At 50.9% G+C, this 21,396-nt stretch overlaps 1 protein-coding gene across 2 annotated transcripts; it reads right to left on the bottom strand.

The window, feature by feature from the left end:
• Positions 1-4,775: 4,775 nt before the first annotated feature.
• Trarg1 (trafficking regulator of GLUT4 (SLC2A4) 1) lies at positions 4,776-20,773 on the bottom strand. Of its 2 annotated transcripts, XM_057775015.1 has the most exons (4): positions 19,939-20,773; positions 19,446-19,523; positions 7,478-7,610; positions 4,776-5,328 (listed from the first exon to the last, which is right to left on the bottom strand). In XM_057775015.1, the coding sequence occupies exons 1-4, from the start codon at positions 20,314-20,316 to the stop codon at positions 5,318-5,320; spliced, it is 600 nt and encodes a 199-aa protein (XP_057630998.1). In that variant the 5' UTR covers positions 20,317-20,773; the 3' UTR covers positions 4,776-5,317. The 2 variants fall into 2 exon arrangements, with proteins under 2 accessions (XP_057630998.1, XP_057630999.1); XM_057775016.1 differs by lacking the exon at positions 19,446-19,523 and having other exon boundaries at positions 19,939-20,772.
• Positions 20,774-21,396: the final 623 nt, after the last annotated feature.

The raw sequence follows: 21,396 nt of genomic DNA, 5'->3' as shown, positions 1-21,396 counted from the left end.
AGCAGGACAGCCAGAGTGTTACCAGGGGAAGCTCCTAAGGAGGCCACTCTCCCGATGACTTCCCCTGACCTCCTGGGACAGGCCTCTAAACTGTTGCTGTCACCTATCCCACAGGTCCCCAAGCCACAACAAACCCACCCCTTCCCGCTAGAGCTTTCCTTAAGATCAAAAGTCACATAATCCAGGAAGCCTGTCCTTTTTATCTTTGTGTTTCCAGGGTCCAGTGCCAGGCCTGCCAGACAGCAGGTCTTTTTTTTTTTTTTTTTTTAGTATGTATACAATGTTCTGCCTGCATGTATGCCTATGAGATCTGAGGGCACCAGATCTCATAGATGGTTGTGAGCCACCATGTGGTTGCTGGGAATTGAACTCAGGACCTCTGAAAGAGCAGCCAGTGCTCTTAATCTCTGAGCCATATCTCCAGCCCCTGCAGGTCTTTAGTACACATTTGTGATGAGAGACGGGGAGGAGGAGCCCCTCAAGAAAGCCACCCCTGCCTTCACCTTCCAGGCAGACCCTGAGACTTCCTCCTGCTCTGTGCAACTCCCACACATGTCCTCACGAGTGTGCGCTGTGTGTCTTCCTCTTCCAGGGCCTGGCTACACTCATTCATGCCGCATATAGAAGTGTGCTTGTTACTCACATGGGGACTAGAGGTGAGATCAGGTGGAAAGAGAGCAAACTGCTAACCATGTGGTGTCCCACTGACCCCCTAAAAGGCAGGTACCAAGGAATGGGGTGTGTCAGGGCACTATAAAGGCAGTGTGTGTGTGTTGCTGGGGAATGAACCTAAGACATCACATGTGCTAGGTAAATGTGCTACCTCTGAACTGTATCCTCAGGCTTTTTATTTTGAGAGGGGACCTCACTAAATTGCCTAGGATGATGGCCTTGAACTCATTCAACAATTAAGGCTGGTCTTGAACTTTCAGTTCACCTTCCTCAACTTCCCAGGCAGCTGGATTACAGGTTCATGCTACCAGATCTGCCTTAGGGACAGTCGTTCATTAACTCTCCCCCACGTGTGTATAGAGTAGGTGGAATAGGTGCTCCTTTTCTCTGCATGAGAAGGAAGCAGGGCCTCCAAGCATGGGCACGGGCACTCCTCCTAAGGCATGGGAGAAAGCTGGACTTAGCCTCCGGTCTCATGGGTCCTGTCCCATGTGTACTCCGACTTCAGCTCTTGGGTAGATCTGAGTTGATTGTGAAGGTCGTGTTCTCATCTTGACGTGGATTATTTCACTGAATGTTCACACTTCAGATCTGATAAGGCTGGGAGAAGTTAGGAGCCTCTCCAGGGGGCCCCAAATAGTAAATAGCCCGCTGAGATTTGAACCCATCACCATCAGGTGACCTGACCCACTTGGTCCTGATCCTCCTGAGCCCTAGGACCCTCTCTCCTCCCCCCCCCCCCCCGCCATTTCTGTGCTCACAGCATTTCCTTCCATAACCATTGGTTGTCTAGCCTGGTGACCCTGCCAGTGCTCCCTCCCCGACCCAAGAAAACAGCCCCTGCCTGTGGCTCACTGCTGCTAGAAATCAGTTCTCCTTCCCCTCAAACCATCCCTGTCTGCCTTCCTTCCATTGGGCTTTTCCTTCTGAACCAGCAAAGTGTGCATTAAGAAGCTGAGGATGGAATTATCTCACCAAAATGTCTTTAAGATCTTCTGTGTCAAGCATGGTGTGACTTTAGATAAAACCTGGAATATTTCTGAGCCTCAGTTTACCCATGTGAGTGCAGGGATAGTGACGCTAGCTACCCCACAGGGTGGCCATGTGGTTTGCCATGCACAACAAAAGTTGGTTTCCTGCCTTCTTTCTCCAGCTCGAGATCTTGGACCATGAGCAGGAAGGACAGAAGGGGTCTTGGGAGATGGCTCAGTTGGTAAAGTGCTTGCCATGCAAGCACACAGACCTGAGTTCTATTCCCAACACTCAACGTAAAAATCCAGATGGGAAACCAGATGGTAGTGGTGCACACCTTTAATCCTGGTACTTGGGAGGCAGAGGCAGATGGATCTCTGAGTTCAAGTTCAGCTAGAGCTTTTACACAAAGAACCCCTATCTCAAAATAAATAGGTAAATGAATATTAAAATCCAGATGTGGTGACACACACTTGCAATCCCTCTTCTGAGAGGTAGAAACAGGGGGGTCCCTGGGGCGGGCTGGCCAGATATCCTAGCCTAATCAGCAAGCCCAGGTCCCAGTGAGAGACCCTTTCTCAAAACACAAGCTAGATGGCTCCCGAGGAACAACCCTGGAGATTGACCTTTGGCCTCCACAAGCATGCACACACATCTGCATGCACACACATCTGCGTGCACACACGAACAAGACAGAAGGCGGGACCAGCCATTGTCCTCCTGGTTTTTTTTTTTGTTTTTTTTTGTTTTTGTTTTTGTTTTTTGTTTTTTTTTTGTTTTTCGAGACAAGGTTTCTCTGTGGTTTTGGAGCCTGTCCTGGAACTAGCTCTTGTAGACCAGGCTGGTCTCGAACTCACAGAGATCCTCCTGCCTCTGCCTCCCGAGTGCTGGGATTAAAGGCGTGCGCCACCACCGCCCGGCTGCCTTCCTGTTTTATCATGTATAAAACCAAGGCCTGGAGAGAATGGTAACTTGCCCACAGGAATGCCACGTGGAGCCCCAGTGACCACAGGATCCCCAGGCCCACAGCCCAACCCAGTGATTGACAGCCTGGGTAGACTGCTTGGCCATTTGGAACCCCAATCTCAGCAGTACACACACAGGGAACACATATGTTCAGCAGTACACACACAGGGAACACACATAGAGAACACATATGTTCAGCTTTATTTCTTTCCATGCCAAGAAATACAGAGTCACTAGTGAGTGTGCTGGGGAGGGGCCGGTTCTTGCTGTTCACCAGGATGCCCAAGAGAGGCCAGGTCAATGCCCTCAGCCACTGTGTTCCTGCAGCTGGCCCCGAACCGAGACAGTGTTGGGACAGCAGCGCCGCTGTCCCTTCCAGCTTCGTGGGAACTGGGTTGTGAGAGAACCCTTTCTCAGTCTTCTTCCATCCCAGTGGCTCTCTCCTCCTGCCCTGTGCTCCCTTCTGCCCAGGGAACACCCAGGAACCTCTAGGCTGTGTTTCTGGAACCACGGGAAGGCTCTCGGGTTTCTCTTGCCTGAATGGAAGAATGCTCCAGCTAAGCCGTTCCCTGATGCAGAGACCCCAATTGTTCCAGGCTAAAGTGTGAATAAGTGTGTGTGTGTGTGAGGATGTGAATGACAGGCCTAGTGTGCACTTGTGACTAGGGGATGGGAAGGAATGGCTGGGTGTGGGCTGGACTCCAGCGACGCTGAGGCTAAAGATAAAGCTGCCTCTGCCTCTTCTCCCCTTGGGACAATTGCTAGACAGTGTCTTTCCTTTCCCAAAGCTCGACTCCTAGTGTGTGTGTGTCAAGGGGACTTTAGGAGACGCCCACTCAGGATCAGGAGCCTGTGACAGGCTGTTTCCATTGACAGTACATCTCCCCTGACCCACTTACTTCCCACAGCAAATGGGGACATTTCTAGTTTGGCTTCAAAAATCCCATAAAGTGTGCATAGCCGGTCCTTGTTTTAGGAACTAAGCCCAAGTTTATTCCCCAAATAGGGACCTGATTTAGGTGCACCAACCCTAGTGAGACGCTCCCAATCCCTCAATCCTCCCAGCAACCACCCTTGTTGGGAGCCCCAGAGCCTCTCCTAGCGGCCAGTGCTCTGTGCTAACCTGCTCTTCCCAGGGTCCTCTCAGAGATTGTAGGGAGCCACACAGGGAACCCTGGGAAGGAGGTATCAAGGTCCTAATTTTGCTCAGAGGAAATGAACTTCCAATCTCCATCCAGTGGCTTTGGACCTGTTCCCCAGTAGCCCTAGCTGCTGGGCAGGGGAATCTGGATCATTTCTCCCCTCCCAGATCTGAGCAGAAGATGATGGTGGGGGTATGGCATTGGTTAGTGGGGGCTCAGAGCAAGCAAGGCCAGCAGGTGAAGCCCCCATGGGCACAGCCTGTGTGGTGTGCCAGGCAGAAAACTGGAGACGCACAGAGGCAAAAGGCAGGCGGCTATTCGTCAGAGGGCTGTCTAGTTCCTTCCCCGTGTTCCACTAGGTCCTAAGACAGAGGCTGTAGCTGGGCCCTTACTCCCTGCCCCAGTCCCCACTCTCTAGACTGAACCTTCAGCTGGCCTTCCTTCTAGACTCCTGGAAGTCTGGATCATGTACTAACAAGCCTTCCTAAGATTCTCTAGCCCCCTCCCTTACAAACTGCAGCAAAGACTCCTGAGAAGCTATGAGTCAGAAAGTCCATTAGGAGTCTCAGAGTTATCTCTAGGGAAGGCCTTTGTTGCTGTGGATGGCCAGGGACACATGGTCAGACACAGAGCATGCCTTAGAGCTGGGCTAACAGCCTCAGTCAGGTCCACCTCAGCTCTTCTGTGTAGGACTCCCAATGCCCTATAGAGAGCCCCTGGGTCACTAGTGTGGGTCCCAAGATGAAATCCCAGACCCCAAAGAGAGAACTCAGGCTCTGTCCCTTCCTCATGGCTGACTGAGATCAGGTCAATTTCTAAGACTTCCGAGTTGGTGCCCCAAGCTATAGCATAGATGGAAAGCAAGAGGCAGACACCATAGTTCTGGAAGATGCTCTCGAACCTGAGTCCTTGGTGGAGAAGCATGGAGGCTGAAGTTCAGTAAGAGCGCCAGGCACGCCATGCTATCCCTATCCAGGCTTCAGTGGAAGGTTTCCATATGGCTCTTGCCTCTTTGCTGGGGGGGGGGGTATTATCCAGGGCCCATGCTGAGTGACAGCTCCACCTTTGGGCTCAGGCTAGGAGCACTGTGGATGCTCAGAACAAAGCGTGTGAAGAGTCTATTTGCTCCCCACCAAGAAAATAGAAAAGGCAGCGGCCCATATTGTGCTCGTGTCCAGACACCCAGGGTGTGCGGTGTTTCTTTCTTGGCTGTGGGGCTGGTTTTCTTCCCATTTTGGCAGTTTATGCTGCATGTAAGTCCCAGGAATTGTGGGGATGAGAAACAAGCCTGAGAACTGAGGTCCAAAGGCGAGTGATGTGTCTATGAGATTCAGCCTCGTTATTCATTGGGTTCCCGGCCAACTTCATTCCAGATTTTCCTTCCCATCTGCCACGGGCTGACAGTGGAGTGGTGTAGAGGTTTCCCTCTAAGTTTGTGCTTTTGGAGTTTGGGAACAGGTGGGGACTTGACAGCCACCATCCTGTCCTCTGTAATGTGTGGGGACGTGTGGGTTCGGAGCTCTCCAGCCGGCTGGCATCTGCCTCTGCTAGAATCAGCTCCGCGGTTACTTCTGAACTGTAAAGAAAAGAAGGGTCACGGTGAAACGGCGCTGGGAACACTGCGTCTTCAGAGCCTTGACTTAAAGTCATGATCCCATGATGCATTGTCTCTTGGTGGGAAATGGTAGCCAGGATGAGGTACAGGGTCAGAGACATCTTTGTTTGGGGGCTCTTATGCAGGAACTCCCACCAATAAGATTTTGTGGCTTTGGTGATTGGTTAGAGAATGGTCATGTGACACTAACTGGACCAATTAAAATCAACCCTGGGACCTTGGGTCTGTAGTTAGAGGCAATTTATTTATTTATTTTATTTATTTTATTTCTTTTTTTTTTTTTTTTTAAAGACAGGGTCTCTCCAAGTAGCCTTGGCTAGTCTGGAGCTTGCATCAGGCCACTCGCCTCTGCCTCCCAAGTCCTGAAATTAAAGGCACAGACTACCACACTGTCTTTAGGCAGTGTCTCACATAACCTAGGACTGCCCCTAACCCTCTGGCCTTAAACTCCTGATCCTCCAGCATCCGCCTCCCAAATGCTATGATTATAGACACCTGCCACAATGCCCCAGACATCACTTTTGTAAAAAAAAAAATCGCTGTGCCGATCAGTGGTGGCTCACACCTTTAATCCCAGTACTCAGGAGGCAAAGGCAGGTGGATCCTTGTGAGTTCAAGGCCAGCCTGGTCTACAAGAGCTAGTTCCAGGACAGGCTCCAAAACTAGAGAAATCTTGTCATGAAGAACAAAGCAAAACAAAAAAATTGCTGCCTAATTACTGGACTGCTTTGCATGTTTGCCTCTTCCAGAACACTGTTAACCCTGGTGGTTGTCACCTGCCATCATAAGGAGAGAGCCTGCCTAGAAATGAGGCCAACACACAGAAAGCTGCACAAGAACACGAGACAGACTCCTGTCGCTTCCCTCCGAGTGTCTAGATGCAGCTTTACACCACACTAGGGAAGCCCATCCTGAAATGTCTTTTCTGAAAGCTACAAACTTCCTGTGCCAAACTGAGTTCAAAACCTGTCCCAGCCACAATGACAAGCAGCAGAACAAGCAGACTGGGACATGGTAAGGGAAATGGAACCCAGTGCCCCAGGCTGCTGGTTCCTGCTACTCACATGCCTGACCCGTCAAACTCCACACTAGTGGAGAAAGCGGAGGGTCAGAGCTTAGGAAACAGGAAGCTTCATTGGCACAGGAAGTGAGTGGAGGGTCTGAACTCTGAGCGCAGTCAAGCTGATGGAAAACCTGCACACTTGCTTCTCCTGAGTAGACAAGACTGCCCATGACCCTACACTGGGCCCCAGGCTTTGAGCACTTCCCACTCTAGGTCAGCACCTCCCACACTGGTACCTGAGTTGGAAATCTTATTAGGATGTAGATTCTGGGCTGGTGGTTAGCTCATGAGTGGCGCCCTGAGCTCCATTCTCAGCACCACCATAGAGAGGAAGAAAGAGTCAAAAGTGCAGGTCTGCCATTCAGGGGGTGCAGGGTGGGGTCTGAGAGTCTAAAACAGCCCCAGGTGATGCCCCTGCAGCAGGACCGTGGAGCACATTTTGAACGGCAGGGTCTTTATGGGAGAGGCTTAGATTGATTTCTGGGACGGAAATGTCCCAGAGTGTCCCATGCTTGGGACAGCTCTGAGATGAATGGCCTCCACACTCCCAAAGCTATGGCTGACAGTGTCCACCTGGGACACGTGCCCTGGGCCACCTTCAGGTACTAACAGCACTGCCTTTTGCCTTCTTCCGAATGTGCCGCTTGTTTCCGGTCTGCCCGGTGCAGCGAGAAGGCCATTCATCAGTCTCCAAAGCCATCACATCCATTGTCCAGAGTAATGCTCACAAAATGATGATCACAGAATGATGCTCCTCCATGGTGGAGCCCTCCTCTCTGAACCTTATACTTGAAAATGCAAGGTTCGGTCAAATGTGACACTGGCCCAGGGCCCAGGCCGTCAAAGTTGAGACTGGAATTCGTGGCCTATGATTCCTAGGCCAGTGCCCATTCTACACTTTTTCCCATTGATCCGTAAGTCCAAGCAAAGGATGAGTCAGAAAACCCACTTCACCTAAATGGTCTTGACTGAAGTGGAAGGATATGGCTACACCCTCACCACTGCCCCGTCCCCGGGCTCTCTGTGCTCCATGCCCCTGTGCCTCACCTGTGAAGTTGACAGTGACAGCCACAATGATGATAACGATGCCCAGGATGATGAAGGTGATGCTGAGCAGCCGTGCCAGGCGCCCCAGCCTCCGTGCCCCATCCATGTCCCCCTGCTGCACGCTACTTCGAGACTGCAGAGAGAGGGCAGAGAAACCTCAGGAAGCTTGTCCCTCAGTCACGGGGAGACGGAAGCCATACAGTGGCCTTGTGAACTTCCAGATACACCCTACCCTTCCCGCCACCCACAGTGTAGGACGCTCCTCCAGGACATAAGACCTGGGCTTCTTGTGCAGACCCCCCCTCCCAGGGGACTGCGGACAAAGAACCAAGCAATACCAGGTGTTTTTTCTCAGGGTAGTGACAGGGTTTCTGGCTTATCTGTTCCTGCGGACCCCTCCTGAGCACAATTTCACAGCCTGATGATTGTCTCTACTCTCAGCATGCCTGATCCCCTTCTTCCATGACCCCTCCTTGCCACAAAAACAAGCAAAGACACTGGCCTCTCTCCTGGTTCCTTTCATGGTGGTGACCTGGCAAAACACAGCCCACCTTTGTGAGCCCACAAGAAAAGACAAGCTGGGTAACTCTGGGGCTCTCTTGGTAGTGAGCGTCAATTCTCTGGGACCCGGTGAATCTGGTGAAATTGGTGAATGTGGGTGGAGTGGGGACCGTAAGGACAGGAGGTCCCTGGATTAGCCCTGGCTGCCTTGGTAGGAGGTATATCCAAACATTCGCAAGAGCGATCCTGGGCCCCTTCTCTAATGGCCCAAGGCTATCGCCAGCCAGGGCTGGCTCCAGGTCTTCAGGGTCCTTACCCTAGAGTCTCTTTGTCTCTTCGTGTCCTTGCCCAAACCTCTAGGCTGCCCAGGCACAGATGGTTAACCAGGTTGTAACTGCTTTCAGGGCCACAGACAAACTGAAGACTTCTTCTCAGTACTTTATACTTGAAAGCACAGGGTTCATCCAGGCAGGACACTGGTCCAGGTCCCTGGCCATCAGAGTTGAGACTGAACGTGTGACCTCTGTCTCTCAGCCCCTTTCTATTTTTCTTTCTATTGATCCAGCAAGTCCAGGCATAAGATGAATTTGTTTGGAGTTTGTAATGCTAAGGCTTAAACCCAGGGCTTTGCCTGTGCTCAGCAAGTACTCTACTACTGAGCTGTGTCTTCAGCCCTTAAAAAAAACAGACACACACATAGACACACACATACACACACACACACACACACGCACAGGTGAACTTGCAAGCACAGAAAGTGTTAAAGAGGAGGCACACATGACATTTGAGAGCTTATAAAAGAGGAGAAGCAAGGACTTCTGGGAGGAAGGGCTTCAATGTTGATGTGAAAGATGGGTGAGAATTGCATAGACGCCTTCTATAAAAGAAGACAAGTGGCCCATAGGGCAGATGTGCACCAAGTCACTGCCTGAGCAAAGTAGAAGGTGCCATAAAAAGGCCAGGGTGCCTAGAGCTGACAGAGTAGGGGTATGAGACTAGAGGGTGGGAAGGGTGTCTTTGTTAGTTACTGGTGTCTTCCAGTAACTTCCAGAAGTCCCCCAAAATGTGTCTTGGTTCAAGAAGCAGCTGGAACTGGTAGAGGAAGGGCAGGGGATGGAATGACTGGAAACTCACATCCGAAAGTCCCCTCCGCTGTCAGTGAGGACTAGAATGGGGGTGGAGAGAGCAGGGGGTGGCAGTGTATGCCCATCATCCTAGCGCTCAGGAGGCTGAGGCAGGAGAATCACCAGTTAAAGCTTAGCCCGAGTGTCACAGTGACATCCTGTCTCAAGAATGATAATAATTTTTAAAAGGCTGGAGAGATGACTCAGTTCATAAAGCACTTGCTTTGCCAGGTCCACAGCAGCCATGCACAGAACCAGGCATGTTGGTATGCCTGAGCACAAGGGTCAGATTTTTTTAGTCTGTATGTGTATGTATCTGTATGGGAGTATGTCACATGTGTGAGTGCCTGTGGAAGCCAAAAGAGGGTATTAGATCCCCTGCAGCTGGAGTTACAGGCAGTTGTGAACTGCTGGGTGTGGGTGTTGTGCCCTCCGGAAGAGCAGTAGGTACTCTTAGCCACCAGGCTGTCCCTCTAGCCTCTGCACAAGGTTTAATATGGAAGCTGGAGTTTAAAACTTAAACATGTGTGTTTGTGTGTGTGTGTGTACACCAACACTTAGAAAATGGGACAATTAAAAAATAAAAAGTGATTCAAACTCCTACTAAAATGTGTCCATTTAGTCAGGCGGTGGTGGTGCATGCCATTAATCCCAGCTCCCCGAAGGCAGAGGCAGGTGAATCTCAGTGAGTCAAGGCCAGCCTGATCTGCAAAGGAAGTTCCAGGACAGCTAGGACTGTTGCACAGAGAAACCCTGTCTCAAAAAAACAGACAAACAAATGTGTTCATTTAGCTTTGTTGAGATAATGAAAAGTTGGTAAAACTTAGTTTAAAATTTAAATTGCTAACTCCAAAAAAGAACAGTAAGGTGGAAAGTAACTAAGGAAGACACCAGAAATTGACCTCTGGACTCCACATGTCCATGCACACACCACACACGCACACACACACACACACACACACACAGAGTTCAGAGGCTAGGGAGATGGCTCAGTGGGTAATAGCACTGGTTCCTTCTCCAGAGGATCCAGGTTTAATTCCCAACACCCACATGGCAGCTCGTAACTTTCTGTAACAGTTCCAGGGGGTCTGACGCTATCTTCTGGCCTCTGAGGGTTATGCATGAATGTTGCACACATATACACACAGGCAAAATACTATACATGTAAAATAATAATTTTTTTTTAAGACTGGATGGTGTCCATCATTTTTTTTTAAGATTTATTAATTTATTATGTTTACAACATTTTGCCTCCATGTATCCCTGCAGGCCAGAAGAGGGCACCAGATCTCAGTACAGATGGTTGTGAGCCACCATATGGTTGCTGGGAATTGAACTCAGGACCTCTGGAAGAGCAGTCAGTGCTCTTAACCACTGAGCCATCTCTCCAGCCCTAAAATAATAATTTTTAAAGTTATTAGTTGCATGCCTGTCAGCCCAGCATTGGGAGAGGAGATGAAGAGGCAGATCCCAAGCTCACGTGCCAGCCAGTGTAGACAGAAGAATGGGCTTCTGGTTCTGTGAGGGATTCTGTCGAAAGGCAGTAAGCGAACAATGGAGGAAGACATCACAAGTTCTCCTCTGGCTTCCACGTGCACATAGACCCGCACACAAATGTCCTGCACACATACACCACACACACACTCTGGCTTCCACATGTACATAGACCCGCACACAAATGTCCTGCACACATACACCACACACACACTCTGGCTTCCACGTGCACATAGACCCGCACACAAATGTCCTGCACACATACACCACACACACACTCTGGCTTCCACGTGTACATAGACCCGCACACAAATGTGCCTGCACACATACACCACACACACACTCTGGCTTCCACGTGTACATAGACCCGCACACAAATGTCCTGCACACATACACCACACACACACTCTGGCTTCCACATGTACATAGACCCGCACACAAATGTCCTGCACACATACATCACACACACCCTCTGGCTTCCACATGTACATAGACCCGCACACAAATGTGCCTGCACACATACACCACACACACACTCTGGCTTCCACATGTACATAGACCCACACACAAATGTGCCTGCACACATACACCACACACACTCTGGCTTCCACGTGCACATACACCTGCACACAAATGTGCCTGCACACATACACCACACACACACTCTGGCTTCCACGTGCACATACACCTGCACACGAATGCTCATGCTCACATACCCCCCCCACACACACACACTCTTGCTTCCACATGCACATACACCTGCACACAGTTGCAAATGCATACATACACCACACATACAGCCTGCCTCCCACATGTAAATACGCCTGCATATGGATATGCATGCACACATACACCACACACAATGGTGGCTGAGATAGTCCCTTCGACATGGATCTCATAGGCTTCACATTATCCATAGAAAAATTCCCAATTCCAGTCAACTTTAAGCCCTTACCACTCTCTTCCACAAGCTCTAGGAGGTCGCTCTATGCTCCCTGAGACACCTTTATTCCTTTCCAGTCTTCTGCTTCCTCTGATCCTGTGTAGCCAAATCCTCCCACCATGCCTCTTCCATGAAGCATGCCAAGATTCTTCCATGTCTGGAGTGTAAGAATAAACCCCTACTCTCTGGTGTTTACCTGTGTCACTCTCTATACTGAGTCTATGTCTCCCTTCAGGGTATTTCATTCTCTGAATCCACTTATGAGGTGGGGATGGAGCCAGGGTGTAGAGCGCTATGTGTACATGATGAGAGATGCTGTCACCAGAGAAAGGCCACATCAGGAAGAGCCGCATAGAGTTTGGTGACACCTACCTATAATCCCAGCACTCTGGGAGGCTGAGTCAGGAAGACTGTGAGCTTGAGGCTAACCTGGGTTACATAGCCAATTTGAGGGTAGCCTGAGCTAAATAATGAGATCCCGTGGAAGAGGAGGGCAAAGAAGAGGAGAGAGAGGAGAAGCAGGAGGCACTTTGACAGCTGTGTAACAGAGGCTGGATTTGGCCCTGGAGGCCAATAAATGGGTTTATTTTGTTGTTGTTTATTTGAGACAGGGTTTCTCTGTTAGCCCTGGCTGTCCTGGAGAGATCCACTTGCCTCTGCCTCCCAAATGCTGGGATTAAAGGTGTGTGCCACCACAGCTGGCCTTGTTCTAATGAAGGATTTTAAAGGGGACAAACCCAGACTTGCATCTGGGGAATATAAGTCTGATCACAGCGTGGCAGCTAGGCTAGGCAGATTGGGGCAGATTCAAAGACCTGAAGTGAGTAATGACCTGGCCCAGAGCCCAGCCTGGAGAAGTGAAAAAGCCAGAGGTCGCATACAGAGTGAGAAGAGACTGTCTGAGATGATGTGGGGGTCTCCAGCTCGACTGATGGAGAAGTGGAATTGAGATGCCTGGGCACCATGAGTTTGTCTAAGTTTGGGACATACTCCTGAATCCATGTCACCTCCAGCCACCTGGATGGCTAGCCCAGACCACGGAATCCATGACATCAATGATTAAGCAATATTAGAAGAGAGAGGGACTGACGTCGTGGGGGGATTTCCAGGAAGTTCAAGGCTAACAATTTCAGGACTGTCTGCCGAGCATGGTGGCACACACCTGTAATCCCAGCAACTCAAGAGTCAAAGCAAGGAAGGTGGAACATTCAAGGCCAGCCTGGACAACTCACAGACTGACCCTGTCTCAAAATAAAATGTTAAACGTGTTCAGTGGTGGATCACTAGCCTAGCATGCACAGGGCAGTAAATTCAGTCCCCAGTACTGCAGAGCAAGAGAGGAGAGGGAGGAACTCTGGCGTGGCCTTGGGGAAGCTCCCAGGGCTCCAAGCTGTAAACCTTATGTGCAGGGAGGGCATAGGAGTGACAACAGGCTTTGCCAGGGGTCAAGTCACAACCTCACAGAGAAACAGCTGTGCGTGCATGGTTCAGGACCATGGAGAGAGACTAGTGTGGCGGCCTGAATGGGAGAGGGGGAAGAGGAAAGGTTCCCACCCACCCCACCCCGCTTTGTCTTTCCCTTAGGCACAGAGACCCAAGTCCCCAAAGCCCAGCTATGCGTGTGCTTTTGGGCCTGGGAGACACCAGCACATATCCCTGGATGGGACTAGGCACATTTGCCCTCTAAGTAGTTGGATGCACAAATGAACAGACCTAAGCATGACAAAACGTGCTGCTCCCACAACACACTACTCAACTGGCTATGGAGCATGCCTACGAGAGCAGCGACGCATGAGTGCTTACCTAGCACGCATGGAGCCCCGGGCTCTGCTCCCAGCACCACATAAACCAGACAGAGTGCTACACACCTCTAATCCCAGAGTTTGTGAGGAGGGGGCAGGGGGGTCAAGAGTTTAGGGTCGAGCTGGCCATGTTGGCTCATGCCTTTCAATCTAAGCACCTGGGACTCCAGGAGGCAGTTATCTGTGAGTTCAAAGGCAGTTTGGTCTAGTAGCAAATTCTAGGTTACCCAAGACTGCATAGTGAACCTCTCTCTGTCTCTGTCTCTCTGTCTCTCTCTCACACACACACACATACACACACACACACACTCAAAGTTATCCTCAGGCTACATGGAGTGTACAAAACCGGACTGGGTTACATGGAGTGGACAAAGACAGGACATGAGATCCTGTCTCCGGCAGGGGAAGCCTGAGGAAGATGTCACCAACCCTAGGCTTCCCACTTCCTACCTTCTTGTCACTGGTGTTGACCTTGAACTCCTATCCTCCTGTCCCAAGAGCTGAGATAAACCAGCAAGTGCCCCGTGCCCAGCTATTTGCTTGTTTTATTAGTGTTGCTCATAGAAGGCCCTTTGCCTGGGGTCTTATTCTGCTGACAGGAAGCCTTGCTACAAGAATGTGGCCCTTTCTCAGTGTGTCCTCTGTTGGAGAGAGCAGGCCCTCAGACCCTGAATTTTCTGTGACCCCTTGCCTGCTGGAGTGAAACAACCTGTCTTCCTGTGCCTGCAGCTGCTTGGGGCACGAGCCCCTCGTGAGTTCCTGATGGCAGGGGAGTGGGTTCTGGTGGGCTTGCAGCTGAAGTATCCCGAGAGCTAGGGCGTGGCCAGAGCCCTATATAAGCTGCCCTGGAATACAGTAAAATGGGCATTCTTGGGCATTCTTGTTTCAAGAATGGCCCGTGTGTGTGTGTGTGTGTGTGTGTGTGTGTGTTTCAATCTCCAGCCCCTTGCCCAACTCGTGAACCGTCCCGCAGTGTATGGGCAGAACGATACAACCCTACTTGTCAAATCTGCGCCCTCAGGGGATCATGGAGATTGCGGAACATACTAGAGCTGGGGCTGGACATCTGTAACCACTGCTCTTCAGACAAAGTCCCTGCCCCCACCTCCCTGGCCGCAGTGGGCCCTGACAGAGCCATTTGTCTTCCTCTGATGGGCTTAATGGATGACTAGGAGGAAGAAGATGGGTGAGACGGGCATGGCCCTTCCCTACACATAGCAGAAGGGTTGGCTTTCCTGGAAGTGTCCTCATATCCAGATATGGGGTGGAACTACGAGAGAACAATAGATTCGGTTTCCAGCTGATGGGCCTCTACCCGCTACGTGACCATGGATCATCCATAGAATCCTTCTGCAGGCAGCAGCTGCTCTGAGAGGCTCCCAGTGCTGAGGCCAAGAGCTTGGACCTGCATCTACAGGGACTTCTAGTATCTTCTCCACCGCCTCCTGGGAATTGTTACCTGCTGCTGCCAGGATGGACATAGTATGGAACTCTGGGTGATTATCTGACCCTTTCATCACTGGGGCATGGAAGTGGCCCAGAATATAGACTGGTTTTGAAGACAGAAGTAGCTGCAGGTGCACCCAAGAAGGCAAGAGGTGTGGTTGGGAGGAACAGGTGCTCTCGTTCAAGACAGCCAGACTGGATTCCAACCCTAGGCTTCCCACTTCCTACCTTCTTGTCTCTGCATTTCAGTGTTGGGTTTTTCCCTTTTTCTTTCTTTCTTTCTTTCTTTCTTTCTTTCTTTCTCTCTTTCTCTCTTTCTCTCTCTCTCTCTCTCTCTCTCTCTCTCTTTCTCTCTTTCTCTCTTTCTTTCTTTCTTTCTTTCTTTGTTTTTCGTCTGTGCCATGAGCATAATATTAGCACCCAGGCCTCACAGGAGCACAGTCAGGGCTGAATGAGATAATACATCTAAACCATTTGGAGCTGTGCCTAACACTTAGTAAGCATCCATGGATTTTAGTAACTTCATCCTTCAATTTCCTCATCCCTGGTCCTGATGCTTCCCTTGGACATTCATCTTCACAACCACATCCTGCCCCTTGCCATCACACCTCTGAAATCTGGACCCCCAGCTTTTCCCTTAGCCTGTTACGCTGGTGGGACCTGCCCTTCTCTAAGTCCCAGCCTGTGATCTGTGTTTCTCATCCAGGGTCATCACCTGCTCCTTGTCCAGCCCAGCTCTTCTGCGTGACACTCCTGCCTACATCTGCTGTGCCACCTGGCCCTGGTCTAGTGGCTCTTCTGCCACTCAGAGCCCAGTGTCCACAAACCCACACCTCATGCTGGAGCAAGTCACACCACTGCGGAAGCCGATGGCAGTCCCCACCCACAGTCTCTAGCCTCAGCAGAGCCACTATCTCTTTGTCCCTGGTCACATCCCATCCCCTGTGCCACGAGGCCCTTTTTGCTCAGCAAATGGAGACACTGCCTTCCACTCCCTGGGAGCTCCCTTTCCTCTCAGTATTTCTCCTTCAAGGCCTTTCCTCTCCAGGGACCCTGCACACTCTTCCCTTCATCTATGCCTCTCCACCCAGACACCCAGAATCTAGGAATGGCCAGCCCAACAGACAAACCGCTCTCCTTGAACCTAACCTCTCCAGGGCCTTGGGCCTCTCCTGGCCTCTTCAGACTCTGCCCTTTATTCCTTTCTTTCCTCTAGCCTTGTTTGCGTCTTCTAGAGTCTCCTTCTCAAACCCCCTTTCCATCTACTCCTCTCAGTAAGTGCTTTTTGTTGTTCTTAATTTGCTTGGTTTGGGTTGGGTTTGATTTTTGAGACAGGGTCTTGTTTTGTAGCTCAGGCTAGTTAATAGAACTCACTCTGTAGCCAAGACTGACCTGGGACTCATGACAGTCCTCTGGCCTTGACCCCCGGTGCCAGAACCACAGGCCTGTGGGCCGCGCACAGCTTTACTCTGTGAATATGGACGGTCCCGGCTAGCTTTGAGGATACGCGCCAACATCCCTGAGTTGGAGGCTGAGCACATGCTACACACACACACACACACACACACACACACACACACACCTTTGTGCTCTTCCTTCTCAGTCCATCCAGAGCTCAAACATTCCCATCCCTTCCTGTACATGGGATCCCCTTCCAGTAACCCATTTCCCACAATGCAGTTTGGAGTTGGTTTTACAATATGAACTGACCACATTGTGCATCAATCTAAAACTCCCCAGGGGGCTCTTCAGAGCCTTAAATTCCAAGAGTGAGTCCCTGCCTTGCAACAGCACCCAGCATGCTCTAGTCCCCTCCTGCAGTGCCAAACAGCAACCACTTACCTTCGCCATCTACTCTGCTCCCTAAGACAGGCGCAGTCACACATGTGAAGGAGGTTTCCTGTACTAAGTTCCTTCAAAACAAGCCATAGCCTATTCAAGACGAATGAGTCAGTAACGAATCAAACAAGTGAAAGATCGATGAAGCCAAATCTTGTGAGCCTGGTGCAGAACTCAAACCTCTACCACTCTTTCTGCTGCTGTTGTTGCTGGGGATCAAACCCAGCACCTGGTGCATGCTGGGCAACTGTTCTATCACTGAACAATAGCCCAGCCCTTTAGAAAACTGGAAGTTTTGAGACAGGGTATTCACAAGTCATTCAAGCTCGCCTTGAACTTACTCTGTGACCCTACAGTCCTCCTTCCTCTACCTCCTTAGTAGTTTGGCTATAGGCCTGCAACATCAGGTCCACTGAATGCCATGCTCAGTTGGACCCTTCAGTCTCTCTTATCCCTTACCCCAGACATTGATGGAAATCTGGTCACACTGATGTTTATGCTGCCCCACAAATGACATATGAAGGCTGTGTGTGAAAGCAGTCAGTCACAAAGGGCCAAAGGGCCACATATTATGAAATTCCATTTGCTGTGTGTGTGTGTGTGTGTGTGTGTGTGTGTGCTGGGGATTGAATTGGGTTACTTCCCCAGCCATCTTGCTTTTTGAGACAAGGTCTCTCCCTGCTTGGAGTTCGCCAAGTAGCTTAGGCTGGCTGCAATTCCCAGGGATCCACCCATTTCCACTTCTCCAGCACTGGGACCACAGATGTGTAATGTCCTGCTTTTTCTTTTATGTGAATTACAGGTTTGAACTCAGGTCCTTACTTTGCAAGGAAAGCACTTTATGCATTGAGCTTGCTCCCCAGCCCAATGCACTACAAACTTTTTGTTTGGTTAGTTGTTTTTGTTTTCAAGACAGGATTTCTCTGTGTAGTCTTGACAATCCTGGAACTCACTTTGTAGACCAGGCTGGCCTCGAACTCAGAGACCCACCTGCTTCTGCCTCACAACTACTGGATTAAAGGTGTGTGACACCACTGCCTAGCTTATACTTTTTTTTAAACTAGAAGAAAGTATTTTGAAAGTTTCTACAGTAAGGAAATGATCAATGACTGAGGAGATATCTATGTTTAACCTAATTTAAATATTACACAGTGTATATATTGGAACAGGACACGGCATTCCATCCGTGTATGTATATGTGTTGTTTTGTTTTATTTTGTTTGTTTGTTGAGACAGGGTTTCACTACATAATCCTGGCTGGCCTTGAACTCACAGTGATCCTCCTGCCTCTGCTTCCTGAGTGCTGACTTTAGAGGTGTGCACCATCACACCTGGCTAGTTTTTGTTTTTCAGTTGAGAGGCAGAGGCAGGCATATCTCTGAGTTCATACAGCAAGTTCCAGGCTGTCCGGGGCTACACATGAGATAGAGGAGGGGGGAGGGGGAGGGAGCCCATTACACCGTGCACTTTAGGTGAGCGAGTTATGAGATATATGAATACATTAATAAAGCTATTTTGGAAACCCCATTAGCAAACAAAGGATGCAGTGACCCTCTCTTGTCACCTTATCACTTGGGAGGGTGAATTAGGAGAGCTGGCATGAGTTTGAGGCTAGCCTGGGCTATACTGCAAGACCATGACTCAAAAATCCAAAAAATAAATAAAGCCCAGAGTGGCTTCTCATCCGCAGAAGAGAGACTCCCTGCGACACTTAGTCCCTGTGACCGCAGAACACACTTACGTTGGGCGGGGCTCTTTTCCTAAGCACTTTGTGAGGATCCATCTCAGCTCTCCCTGCTCTTTAATGCATTATGCTTCTGCCCACCTTGCAGATGGATAAACTGATGGGAAGTTGAGCAACTTGCCCAAGATGACTTAATTCCCTTGTATTTGTGTCTAGCTAGCTGGGCACTTGTTACAGTATGTCATAAGGACCTGTTTAGAAGCTTCTCTGGCTTCTAAAAAGGGAAAGAAGTGCCAGAGATAGGTCCAGTGGTCTCACGGGTCTTCAACCTGGCTTCTTTTGGGTAAGGACAACTCACCCTGCCCCCAATTCTCAGAAGATACTTCTAGAATCTGTCCCTCCTGTCTCCCTTCCTGGGACCTTTCCCTATAACCAAGAAGTTGGCTCTACCCAGAGCCATTAGCTACATCCTGGAGCCTGGCGTGGTCCCCGAGTGCAGCAGGAAGTTTAGTGGGCCCTGCCCAGGACTCTGCCTAACCCTGTCTCTGCTGCCACTGCCCCCATGGCTTGTCAGGTGGCTCTGGATCCTAAGGGAACCTAATGGGGTGGACAGAGACATCTGAAGAAGTACGGTAGGAGTGACCACAGTTCCTAGTGGCTTGGTAACCAATGACTCAGCAATAGTGTCTCTCCAGAGGAGACAGTGTCACCCCACCCAGGTTTCTGGCTCTAACTGGCCTGCTTTCTCCCCCTGCCCCTAACGTCATTATGAAAGTCTCTGTGAGATCTGTAAGTAGCCGCCCTTCCCAGTGACTTGGCTTGAAGACAATCTAAGACAAAATATTCAGAATCTTGCAGAAGTGAAGGCTAGCTCACATGACCCTCCTTGGCAAGGCTGGCCATGCCCTTTTACTTGTGCCCAGACCTCCAGCAAAAGCCCGCTGGTGAAATCTGGGAAATCAGGAGATCCAGAACCTCAAGAACTCCATTATGCTCCAAACCCCAGCTCCCTGACAACCCACACCCTCCCCACGTGCCCCAAGGGAAGTCAGGCCCCAGGGCTCCCAGTGCAGCAAGGCCACTGTGGCTCTTGGAAACAGGCTGGAATAAGGCCCTTGTGGCCCAAGTGACTTGCCTCTCCTGGGGCAGTCAGAGCCCTTGGTCCTCTTCTGCCTGCATTCTCTTTTGATATAGACTTCTCGAACAGCCCTCCCTACGCCAGAAAAAAGAAAGGAAGGAAGGAAGGAAGGAAGGGAGGGAGGGAGGGAGGGAGGGAGGGAGGGAGGGAGGGAGGGAGGGAGGGAGGGAGGGAGGGAAAAGGAACAATCAAGACCCCCCCCAATTTGGCTGGCCCTCTCTTCTGCAGAATTTCATCCAGATGTACCCCTGGGTCTTCTGCCAGAAGGGTCAGAAAGCAGTCTACCAGTGATACCTGGAGGCAGACATGAAGAACGAGCAAACAGAACTGAGCCTAAGGTCCCTCTAGAAGGGAAGTTGGGAGATGAGGGTTTCCCACCAAGGTCCCAACATCCCATTCTTCTCTGCACTTTAAGTCCGTTCCCTGAAGACATGGCTGCCGCGCTGGGGCAAACCCAAACCCATGCCCTGAACAAAAGCACAGGACTTACCATGATAGAAAAGATGAGGGGAATGAGGTTGAGGGGCCAGACTGGGCAGAAGCAAGAGGCAATGGCAAGGATCAGGTAATCTTTGGGGGCTTCTTGATCCTGGGCATAGGAGGTGGTAGCCACAGAGGATGCGCGTCGAGAACTGGCCCGGGAAGGGGAGCCAGGGAGGGAGTGCTGGCGGTGCCCCTCAGAGATGACCTTGAAGGGCAGGCTGTGGCCATTCTGCTCCAGGTCCAGAGCCCCTGACAGGGACTTGGACAGATTCAGGGCTTTGTCATCCTTGTTCTCCACTTTGGTGAGAAGCTTCTCCATCTCAGGCAGCTCCAGGGGTGAGGTGGAGCCTGGGTCTTGAAAAGGAGGCTGCCCGGGGTTGGCCATGTTGGCTTGGGCCTTGGGTTTCTTCAGGTGCAGGTAGGGACTGGGTCAGCGTGCTTCAGGGGGTCCTCAGCACACCATTCCCCAGCTCTGATTTCAAACCTCCAGAAAAAGAGTGGATGTGTATTGTGGGGAGCTGGAGCCCAGCTGGGTACTGGAAGACTCGGATGAGTGTCTCAAGACTAGCAGGGTTCACAACTGGAGTCTGCTGCTGCTGCCGCTGCCGCCGCCGCTGCTGCTGCTGCTCCTGCTGCTGCTGCTGTGAGAAGCTCCCAGGAAGCTCGAGGCTTCAGCTCCGTTCAAGTTTGAGGCCAACTTTGCTGGAGCTGCTGACTGCACAGATGGGCGGGGAAGCAAGAGAAAGTCGGGAGGGCAGAGAGAGGAAGAATGCTCTTCTCGCCTCTCTAGTGAGAGAGGGAGGCTGAGGCTGGGAAGCTGTGTGTGTGTGTGTGTGTGTGTGTGTGTGTGTGTGTGTGTGTGTGTGTGTGTGTGAGACTGACAACCTCCCTCCCTCTGCACCCTCCTTGGAGATGTCTTTCTTTTTCAATTCCCTTCTCCCCAGAGAATCACCCCAGCAGCATCTTGCCTCTGGCCCGGCCCAGCCCGGCAGATCCACAGGGACTTGGACCAGCCTCTGGTTTCCTCTGCAGTCCCACACCTGCTCCTCTGGGCAATGGGCTTAGATAGAAAAAAAGACAGGGATCACCAAAGCAAGTGCCTCCTGCTTGTCCTCCACTAAGCAGGCTTGTACGTCCCATCATCTGTTGGCAAGTGCTGGGCCCTGGGCCCATCCTTTCCCACCTAGGCCTTCACCCGCCCTGGGCCCATCATCTCCCCAGGCCTCCACCCTCAACACTTATCTGGGGAAAGAGACCTGACGGCTGTGTGGTTGGATCCTGGAGGATGGTAGGACCTTAAGCCTAGGTTCCTAAACAGCTCACCAAGGGCCATGAAGGGGCCTGTGGGGTAAATGCCTCTCTGCCTCACGCCTTCCATGGCTTATGGTGCTAAGCTGTAGACAGAGCCCCCCTTGGGATTTCTCTAACAGACGCCAGCTCTGAGCATGCCCTAGGCTCTGCCTGA

This window comes from Chionomys nivalis, chromosome 7 (assembly GCF_950005125.1).
Source record: "Chionomys nivalis chromosome 7, mChiNiv1.1, whole genome shotgun sequence".
NCBI classification, from domain to species: Eukaryota; Metazoa; Chordata; class Mammalia; order Rodentia; family Cricetidae; genus Chionomys; species Chionomys nivalis.
Note: the sequence above shows the minus strand (reverse complement) of the source record. Positions and strands in the feature narration are given on the sequence as shown.

What these genes read in the sequence shown, in the direction of transcription:
- Trarg1 (XM_057775015.1), bottom strand. Translation starts at nt 20,316, where the DNA reads ATGGCCAACCCCGGGCAGCCTCCTTTTCAAGACCCAGGCTCCACCTCA. An exon ending in CCCTCATCTTTTCTATCATG is followed by an intron (nt 19,524 to 19,938) that starts GTAAGTCCTGTG and finishes TTTCTGGCGTAG; the next exon opens with GGAGGGCTGTTCGAGAAGTC. An exon ending in CTCTGACTGCCCCAGGAGAG is followed by an intron (nt 7,611 to 19,445) that starts GCAAGTCACTTG and finishes CTCTCTCTGCAG; the next exon opens with TCTCGAAGTAGCGTGCAGCA.